Source organism: Priapulus caudatus, unplaced genomic scaffold, assembly GCF_000485595.1.
Source record: "Priapulus caudatus unplaced genomic scaffold, Priapulus_caudatus-5.0.1 Scaffold1801, whole genome shotgun sequence".
Lineage (NCBI taxonomy): Eukaryota > Metazoa > Priapulida > Priapulimorpha > Priapulimorphida > Priapulidae > Priapulus > Priapulus caudatus.
In genome coordinates this window covers 16,278-27,455 of record NW_014578862.1, presented here as the reverse complement: position 1 = coordinate 27,455, position 11,178 = coordinate 16,278, and the positions used below count along the sequence as shown (strand labels likewise).

The 11,178-nt window shown below is 42.0% G+C and overlaps 1 protein-coding gene across 1 annotated transcript; it reads left to right on the top strand.

The window, feature by feature from the left end:
• The first annotated feature begins 205 nt into the window (after positions 1-205).
• Positions 206-10,750, top strand: LOC106817627 (connector enhancer of kinase suppressor of ras 3-like). Its single transcript, XM_014822308.1, has 4 exons — positions 206-385; positions 1,835-1,998; positions 9,961-10,142; positions 10,597-10,750. Exons 1-4 carry the CDS (start codon positions 328-330, stop codon positions 10,748-10,750), a joined length of 558 nt encoding a protein of 185 aa, XP_014677794.1. The 5' UTR covers positions 206-327.
• Positions 10,751-11,178: the final 428 nt, after the last annotated feature.

The following is an 11,178-nucleotide window of genomic DNA, read 5'->3' as shown; positions in this document are numbered from 1 at the left end:
GGGCAATTCTAATTATGCAGAAGCACATGTTCAAAAACCTTCTACGGTATTGCCAGCTAATAAATGATCCTTGACATTTTTAAGAACACCCTCATGCTCAGAATCAGTGGCAGTGCACAGAATCCATCTGTCTGCTTGGCTGCGATCACGTGACCCACCACAGGTCCAGATGATGGCGCCATCATCGCTTCCGCCGGAAAGCGAATGGGCGATGTCAACAAATGTTTATTTGATACATTATGATTACATTATATGTTGTTGTAGTACACTAGAAGCAAAGAATTTCCAGCTTTTTATCGCAACTTTCGATATATTAACAGATGAGGAATGATAATGGTAAACATCAAGAACTGGCGAGTCGAAGAAACGGCGGCATGGCTAAGCGGTAAGGCACAGGCACTTGAATCATATCAACAGTAAACATACGCCGCCGCCATCGCGCGTACACTGACACATATATATTAAGTCACTTAATATACTTAAGTCACTTAAGTCACTTAATATATATGTGTCAGTGTACGCGCGATGGCGGCGGCGTATGTTTACTGTTGATATGCTTCAAGTGCCTGTGCGGTAAGGCGTGTATTTCTAAAACACTGACAGTGTCAGTGTCTTTACTTTAGTCTTTAGCTTTACAGTCTTATACTTATACTACTAGTACTAGTAGTAGTAGTGCTAGACTAGTGGCTCGGTCACTCTAGACTAGTCTCTAGTACCAGGGGTAGAAATTAACTTTTGAACAAGGGAGTCCAACGGTCTCCCTACCCTCAAAAAGAGGGAGTCCGCAGCAAAATGAAGGAGTCCGCGGACTGAGGTTAAAAATTAAAGCAATAACGCATGTGCTTATTTTTAAGATTCATGCAGTTGCACATCTGCCAAATTTTCTTTGGACATTAGCTGAAAAAATACAGGAATTCAGCGAGGCCGTGCTCCGGAACGAACTAGTTAGTATAGCAGAATTTTCAGGGAGTCACACCGACACACGGACTCTTGCATATGTCAAATCAGGGAGTCTGACAGTAAATCAGGGAGTATTTGACTCCGGACTCCCGTTAATTTCGCACCCTGTAGTACTGTCTAGTCTCTAGTGTAGGCGCTAACACGGTGTTACTAGCAGCAGGATCGTCTGCTGCCAGTGACCTGTGTCTGTTTATGTCGTTACTGTGTAAAGCCAGTAAACGGGATGACACACATGAATCAGCCTCAGGTAAAGTGGTCTGGAGAGGATGCAAGCATCCACGGATCGCACGTCGTACGATAAATGTATCGATTTAGGATGTGTGTGTCTCTTGCGGGTGTTTGATTACAATCGAAATAGTGCAGTGAGTTGAAGGTTTGTTGCTATTTTGTATTTTGTTGTGGATGAGGGGGTTGCACTTTCATACCAAGGATCACACTATAGTGTAGCATATATATATTGTAGGTTTGTCGCTGTATTGTATTTTGTTGTAGAAACGGGGGGTCACACCTTCATACAGATTACTGCATTATACTATAGTTAGTTAGCTGGATGACGATAGACAATGAGAATAAATACAAGGCGGCTCATCAAGTTCTGATTTTTAATCTGCTATGTCAATGATTCCATTATACTAATATTAAAAAAAGCCTATAAATCCAGAATCATCCCCTAGATCGTTCCATGTTCGCAACCCTATTATGGGGGGAAATTTATGTACTCGGTCGCCGTAAAGCACAATGCGCAATGCACAAACACGCAATTCACAATACGCAATGCATAATATGCAATGGGGGATGCACAATACGCAATGCACAATACATAATGAACAATATGCGATCCATAATACACGATACACACCTCTCCGTGTTGCAGGAGTGGATCCAGGATTTCAGCCGTATGTTCAGGCGTTCGTAAACAACGGCATAGATGGCGCCGCCCTTCTGCTGCTGACCTCCTACGACCTTGAGAAGCTGAGCGTCGCCAGTCTAGGTCACAGAGAGCTCATCCTCGAGGCTGTTGAATTGCTCAATCACTTGGTACTCCTTCGCCTCCTGCTCCCCGCCCCCGTTTCCCGTCCCCTCCTGTACCCCCCCTCCTAAAGAGTGACTTAGCCAGGGCCGGATTTAGACATGTGGAGGCCACTTGGCAGCCTTCAGTAGTGGATGTCCACCCTACCTTTGTGAATACTAAAAACTACAGTCATCCATAAAGTGATTTTCTTCAAGTAGAAAGAATCTGAATAAGCAAGCAAGAAAATTGACGTTGAGATGGATGACCTTATATTTTGGATGTTTGTCTGCCGACGTGTGCTGAGCAATGGCAGGAAAACAACCAGTTAGCTGTTTCTACCACTCACAAACAAATACAATATGGCTTGTGCATGTATGACGTAAAACGCGCGCAATATGATTTTGATTGATATGTGCGTGTCATTCGATCAGGTCAGCCTACATTTTTCCTTACATTTTTTTTTCATGAAATATATGTGGAGGCAGTGGCGTAGTTAGGGGGGTTCAAAAAAAAATAAAGAAAAAAGAATTGTTCCACTAAAAAGAGAATTGTCGTAGTCAGAATGAAGGCTGTATATGTACTTAAAAGTGCCTCATATACCATCTCATGCAATATACATTTTCAAAATTTTCTGGGGGAGGACCCCCATACCCCCGCCTGTGTTTCACCCACTTCCTCGTAATCCGGGATCTGCCACTGAACAGTTACATATCTAGGGAGCAGAGAACAACGCACACAAATGTCGCCTTTTTGCATGGCACCCAAAACAAAGATTGCAGAGCTGAGAAGCGGGGGAGCATAGGGTGTAGAGAGGAAAGCGGAGGAACCATTGTAATTTTAAGTCATCCACTATTTTGCGCAGTTTACTGTTTTTGCCCCCCCCTGTTAAAAAATCCTGGCTACGCCACTGGTTGTGGAGGCCCCAGGGCAACTGCCCAGCTTGCCCAGTCCTAAATCTGGCCCTGCCTACCTAGGCCACCTAGCAGCAGTATACTGACGCGGTTCCTGTATTCAGTTCAGGCTATCAATCAGGAGTTATTTTTTATACTTTCTATTTTTTTTATTTAGTGAAGACAAGCACAAAATAATAATATTACAGAAAGGGCAATTCTAATTATGCAGAAGCACATGTTCAAAAACCTTCTACGGTATTGCCAGCTAATAAATGATCCTTGACATTTTTAAGAACAACCTCATATCTAGGTGGACCCGACGCCAATATTGAAATACATACATCGAAGTGTAGGATGGGAATTTTACGGCCAAACTTTTACCAATCTTATCCAGTAAATGTTGTTATGTATAGGTACTGTAATTATATTAATTCCACTCGACGTTAAATACGTTTCAGAGTATTATAATATCTTTAATAATGTATTTTACGGTTACACACAACATACAATGTGCGCATGAATTATTTCTACCGATAGATGGCGCGAGGATGTCATATTTGACGTAACAATGATATCCCCTCTGCACGCGAACTGCGCGTGTATGCACAGATTGTGTGATAAATGTATTTATCCTGTACAATGTATTTTCTCATGTATTTATTTCTCGTGCTATGGATTTCTTTCATTTTTTTCTACTTAGTATTCTCTCTCTCTCTCACTCTCTCTTTTTCTCAATCCTCCCGCCCACTGGCCTCCCTACTCCCACTCCTTCCCCTCGTGCTCCCCGCCCCCGTTTCCCGTCTCCTCCTGTACCCCCCTTCTTAGAGAGTGCCCTAGCCAGGGCCGGATTTAGACATGTGGAGGCCACTGGGCAGCCTTCAGTAGTGGATGCCCACTCTACCTTTGAATACTAAAAACTACAGTCATCCATAAAGTGATTTTTTTCAAGTAGAAAGAATCTGAATAAGCAAGCAAGAAAATCGACCTTCAGATGGATGACCTTATATTTTGGATGTTTGTCTGCCGACGTGTGCTGAGCAATGACAGGAAAACAACCAGTTAGCTGTTTCTACCACTCACAAACAAATACAATATGGCTTTCGCATGTATGACGTAAAACGCGCAATATGGTTTTGATTGATACGTGCGTGTCGTTCGATTAAGTCAGCCTACATTTTTCCTTACATTTTTTTTCATGAAATATATGTGGAGGCAGTGGCGTAGTTAGGGGGGGGGCAAAGGGGGCCATGGCGTATAGGAAAGTAAAAATAAAATAAAAAAATAAGAATTGTTCTACTAAAAAGAGAATTGTCGTAGTCAGAATAAAGGCTGTACATGTACTCAAAAGTGCCTCAAATACCATCTCCTGCGATCTACATTTTAAAAAATTTCTGTGGGAGGACCCCCATACCCCCCGCCTGTGTTTCACCCTTCTCCTCGTAATCCTGGATCTGCCACTGAACAGTTACATATCTAGGGAGCAGAGAACAATGAACACAAATGTCGCCTTTTTGCATGGCGCCAAAAACAAAAATTGCAGAGCTGAGAGGCAGGGGAGCATAGGGTGTAGAGAGGAAAGCGAAGAACCATTAAAATATTAAGTCATCCACTATTTTGTGCAGTTCACTGTTTTTGCCCCCCCCTGTTAAAAAATCCTGGCTACGCCACTGGTTGTGGAGGCCCCAGGGCAACTGTCCAGCTTGCCCAGTCCTAAATCTGGCCCTGCCTACCTAGGCCACCTAGCAGCAGTATTCTGTCGCGGTTCCTGTATTCAGTTCAGGCCATCAATCAGGTGTTGTTTTTTATACTTTCTATTTTTTTATTTAGTGGAGACAAGCACAAAATAATAATATTACAGAAGGGGCAATTCTAATTATGCAGAAGCACATGTTCAAAAACCTTCTACGGTATTGCCAGCTAATAAATGATCCTTGACATTTTTAAGAACAACCTCATGCTCAGAATCAGTGGCAGTGCTCAGAATCCATCCGTCTGCTTGGCTGCGATCACGTGACCCACCACAGGTCCAATGATGCGCGCATCATCGCTTCCGGCCGAAAGCGATTAATGGCGAATGTCAACAAATGTTTGTATTTGATAACATTATGATTACATTTAATATGTTTTTGTAGTAGCCCTAGAAGTCAATAGTAATTTCCCCAGCTTTTTAAGATACAGCGCAAACTTTCGATATATTAAGCAGATCCAGGAAGTGTATAATGGTAAACATCACCCGAACTGGGGCGAGTTCGAAGAAAGCGGTCGTGCATGGCTAAGCGGAAGCCGCGTGTATTTCTAAGACACTGTGACCGTCACATCGTTGTGTACTGTTAGCCCAAGAAACGCGGTGATCGCTAGGGTTAGGATGTATAGAGCAATCCCGTCGCAAGGCAGCCTGGTGCGGGCTATGTGCACTGTGCAGTGTCAGTGTTCTTACTACGTTTAGTCTTAGGCTTTTGACCGATCTTATACTTATAACAAAGTTATATACGCTACTGAGTAGTACGGTAGTTGGCTACGTGCGCTTCGGTCACTCTAGACTAGTCTCTCACGTACGCAGGTAAGAAATTAACTTTTGAAGCAACCGGAACGGTGCAACGGTCTCCACTACCGCTCAAAATGAGGGAGTCTGCAGCAAAATGAGGAGTTCCCGCGTGCTGTAGGTTAAAAATCTATCGTCTGTGGCTATATGGCCGGCCAGCCGGGCACGCGTCTTTGCGTTTTTCCTAAATGCCTCGCTAGTTTCTGTAAGCCGGCAACTACTAACCCTAAATCCTAAAGCCTTAGACAAAAACCCATAATCTAGCCGCTAAAACGCTAAGCCCTAACCCTAACCCTAATCCTTAACCTAACGGCTAAACCCTCTGCTTTACTTGAGATACGGAAACGCTAAAAGATTAAAACGTGCCGGGCATTTTAAAGAAAATTCGAAGACCGTGCCCGGCAGCCGTCAGATATACCCGGCTGCCGGGCATATAGGCTCCACTGGGTGTAGGAAAATCTAAAGCATATACGCACTGTGCTTATTTTTATAGATTCAATCGCAGTGTGCCAACATCGTCTGCAAATTTTCTTTGGACATTAGCTGAAAAAAATACAGGTAATTCAGGCGAGGCGCGGTGCTCACGGAAACGAACCTAGTTTATTATAGCAGAATTTTCAGCGGAGTCAACACGGGAGGGACCGGACACCAGCGACTCGTTGCATATGTCAAATCAGGGAAGTGTTCGTACAGGTAAATTCAGGAGTATTGTGACTGCCGGACTCCGCCGTTAATTTTCTGGCACACCTGTAGTTACTGTCTAGTCTCTATGTAGGCGCAACGCGGTGTTACTAAGCCAGCAGGATCGTCTGCTGCCAGTGACCTGGTACTGTTTTATGTCGTTACTGGGTGGTGGAAAGCCAGTAAATGCGGGAATTGACAAGCCACATGAATCAGCCTTCAGGGTAAAGTGGTCTGGTAGAGGATGCAAGCAAATCTCACGCATGCGCAGCCGTTCGTACCGATAAAGTGTATCCGATTTTACGGATGTGTTGTCTCTGTGCGGCGGTGTGTGATTACACTATCGTAAATAGTGGCAGTGGAGTTGAACGGTTTGTTGCTGATTATTGTCATTTTGTGTGGAATGAGGGGTGCACTTTGCATTACCAATGATCACACTATAGTGTAGGTCATATAATAATTAGTAGTTTGTCCGGTGTATTGTATTTTTGTTGCTTTAGAAAACGTGGTCACGACCGTTCATACAGATTACTGTGCATTAGTACTATAGCTAGTTAGCTGGTCGAATGAATAGACGGTGCAGAATAAATACAAGGCCAAGCTGCATCAAGCCTCTGATTTTTAATTCCTGCGTATGTCAAATGATTCCATTATATCTATATTAAAAAAAGCCTATAAAAGTCCAGAATCATGGCCGCCTATGAATCTTCCTCATGTTCGCCAACCGCTAGTTATGGGGGAAATTTAAATGTACTCCGGTCGCCCGTATGAAGCACAAATGCGCAATGCACAAATACCGCAATTCACAACTACGCAATGCCAATCATATGCAATGGGGATGCACAATAGCGAATGCGACATACTAATAATGAACAATATGCGATCCATCAATTTACACGATACACACCTCTCCGTGTTGCAGGAGTGATCCAGGACTTGCAGCCGTATGTTCAAGGCGTTCGTAAACTTAACGGGCAATAGATGGCGCCGCCTTCTGCTGTGACTCTCCTACCACCCTTGAGAAGTCTGAGCGTGCGCCAGTCTATGTCACTAGAGAGCTCATTCCTTCGAGGCTGTTTGACTTGCTGCATCACATGTGAGGAATCGATCTGATGTCAAGGTCTTTAAAGAGATCCTTTACTTCTAGGTTCTAGTGTTATTTTCAGTTATTCTTCGTTAAAATACGCTACGACTAAAAAGTTTTCAGGATGTTTAATCACCATTAGAATTTTTTTTTTATGTTTTAAAACTAACCGACTACAGTTTGATTACAACCGACGTGGCCGCCGAGCTCAAAGCGGCACGATCTGAAAAGACGCGCAAAAAGAACGACTTTCAGCCCAACGGCTAAACATGACCTGAGGGTTTCTTATTTATTAATTTAAAAGCAAAAGGATTGTAAGTATCTTATAAAGCTGACATTATAGTTTTCAGTATAATATGATAAAATTGTCCTAAAATGAACATCTTCGGTTTTAGATGACATTTTAGGTAAAATTACTTAATTGCACATTTGTGATTTAGCCCTCGGTCTGTAACATGCAATAATATATTGGAAGTGCGCAACTTTTTCAGGGTGGCAGCACGGTCGGTGGGTGTCAATGGCGTTGTTCAAATTTGCGCAGCGTTGATGGTTATAATTATATTATAACAATTAAATTAGGGTATCTGGTAACAAGTACGTGTGGGTATAGACGTATTTGTTTTTAACAGTAAGCAGTACTGGTACAGTTGTATGCAGTAAAATCTACGGAGTCTAGTATCCCTTTAACAACCAGAGGGAGCTAAGTGTTGATGTACATGTACATTTTCATATAAATGTGTACGTACATTTTTATATACCTGTATATGTATATTTTCATATAAATGTACCATGTACATTTGTAATTATACATGTACATGTAGTATTTTTCATATAAATGCTACATAAGCTTTGTAATATATCATGTATGATGTATATTTTCATATAAATTGTACGCACATTGTTGTTTATATACACTGTACATGTAATATTTTGTCCATATAAATGTAACATTACATTGTAATATAACTACAATTGTACAGTACATTTTACATTGTAATGATGAATAAATGGTACGTACACATTTATATGGAATAATGTACGCTACACATTTATACTGAAATGTACGTAAACACAATTTATAGTGAAAAATTGTAAACGTACACATTTATTATGAAAATATACATGTACAGGTATATGAAATGTACGTACACATTTATATGAAAATATACATCTACATGTATATAACAATGTACATGTACATTTATATGAATGTACATGTACATTTTCATATGAATGTACATGTACATTTTCGTATAAATGTACATGTACATTTTCATATGAATGTACATGTCGATTTTCGTATACACATATACGTGGAAATGTTAGATGTAAGTAGACAATCCACTACATCTAAAGCTATATAGTACAAGGATTATCATAATGACTCTTTATCGCTTCATTCACATATACCATCAGAGTTTTACTAGATCGTTAAATTATCAGCAAAGATAAGATAATGTGATAACAAGGCAGAATCATCGGGCTGTGCATTGATGTTAGTCAAGCAGCGTGTTTGAGCTATGAAATTCACAGACCAAGTGTACAGACCAAAGTCGCTGCTCTGTTCAAAGTTCCCAAAGTTCAAAGTATGATATCAAAGTTCGCAGCGGAATTCCCTGTGCGCCGGCTTCTAGTGAAACCATGACAACAGGAATGTCAAAATATAGATAAATATAGATAATAATATATATGATAAAATATAGATAATATTTGATAATAATATAGAAATATAGATAACAATATAGATGATAATATAGATGATAAAATATCGATGATAGTATAGATAATAATATAGAAAATATAGATAATAGTATAGATGATAATATATATAGATAATATAGAAAATACATAACAATTAAGTATAGATTCTGATCGATGATAATTACATGTAAGACGTAGGTGTAAGTGCACTAGGTGTCTAGGGTGGCACTGTGTTTTAATGACACATTGATGATATCGTGGAATCCTGGGTCTGTAGGAAGTGCTTCCTGTCTCTATGACAGGCTAAACCATGTGTCACTGTCAGTAACTCATGTGTCACTGTCAGTAACTCATGTGTCACTTCAGTAACTCATGTGTCATCCTGCCATTGTCTATATAGTCATCACCATTTCATCGTAAAATTATCACATGATAGACTTGGTAGTTCACTGTATCCTTATCATATTATGATGTTAGCCTAGTGTTCATAGGTTATTGTAAGTTATTTTCAAATTTCCAGGCCTTATCACTGATGTTTGTTTGTTGTATCTCACTGGTTTGCAGTGCTAACTCGTTCTGTTCTCGGTGTTTAGTTGTTCGCTCGCCTGGCCAGAAATTCTCAGAATGCATTTCCTGCAATTCCTGGCAAAAATTCTGATTTTTTTTCCTTCTGTTTCTGTTGTTGTTTCTAGTGTTCATATTGTTGTTGCTGTTGTTATTGTTGTTGTCATTGTTGTTGTTGTCGTTGCCATTGTTTTGTTGTTGTTGATGATGATGATGATGATAGATGAGTGCTGCTGCTGCTGCTCGCTGCTCGCTTGCTGCTGCTGCCTGCTGCTGCTACTACTCGTTACTGCCTACTGCTACTGCTACTGCTGCTGCTGCTACGCGCAGCTGCACTGCCTGTGCGCTGCTGCTGCTGCTGCTGCTGCGCTGCTCGCTCTCTGCGCTACTGGCTGCGCTGCTCGCTGCTGCTGATCGGATGATGTATGATGCCTGCTGCTGGCTGCTGCTGCTGCTGCTGCTGCTGCTGATGATGATGATAATGATTCGTCCTCATGACATTCCCTTCTCGTCATCGTTTCAGCACCACCAGTCCGACCGCGAGACCCTACAGACTCTCTGCCTCTCAGTCACCGTCAAGTGCCGCAGCCTGGCGGGGGAGCTGCGCGGAAGCGGCGGCAGCGGCGGCGCCCCCTGCAACCGCGTCGTCGCAGCGGTCAGCTCCCTGCTGGGAGGCGTGAAGACACTCGTGTCGTGGCTCGACAGGTACGCGCTGCCAGGGGGCGCCACCGTGTGCGCACGATGGCTGCGGGGGGTTGTGGGAACGCCAAAATATCGGCTCTCGTGAAAGGTTTCGATTAAATCGGGGCTGCGATGAATTTTATTCGGTGATTAATTATTTTTAATCGATTTTAATTAAATGTAATTAATTTTATCGGTGTTTGCTCATGTGTCAGATCACTCAGTTGAGTGAGTGACTGAGACTCCTGAGTGAGTGACTGAGACACTGAGTGAGTGACTGAGACTCCTGAGTGAGTGACTGAGACTCCTGAGTGAGTGACTGAGACTCCTGAGTGAGTGACTGAGACACTGAGTGAGTGACTGAGACTCCTGAGTGAGTGACTGTGACTGAGAGACTGAGTGATTTGTGACTGAGTGTTGAGAAGCTGGGGAGTCTCTACCGCGCGCTCTCTACTCTACCCTCTCCATCGCCATGTAGGTATCCGTTCGAGGGAGAGGAGGAGTACGCAGTGCTGAGGAGCCAAGTCGTCAGACTGGGACTCGAGTTAGCGGCCTGCGTGCATGTCAACGCGACCCGCCCCGATTGTCCGGATATGCTCCTTGCTGCAGTGAGTCATTCGTTCCCCCAATAATTAAAATTCCTTAATATAGTGTCTATAGTGTAGTGTCCATAATATAGTGTCCATAGTATAGTGTCCATAATATAGGGTTCATGGTATAGTGTCCATAGTATACTAAGTATAGTGTCCATAGTATAGTGTCTATAGTATAAGGTCTATAGTATAGGATCCATAATATAGTGTCCATAATATAGTGTCCATAGTATAAGGTCTATAGTATAGGATCCATAGTACAGGGTCCATAATATAGTGTCCATAGTATAGTGTCTATAGTATAAGGTCCATAGTACAGGGTCCATAATATAGTGTCCATAGTATAAGGTCCATAGTATAGTGTCCATAATATAGGATTCATAATATAGTGGCCATAGTATAGTGTCTGTAGTATATATTATAGTAATTAGTATTGTCACTATAGTGTTTATACTAGTATAGTGTCT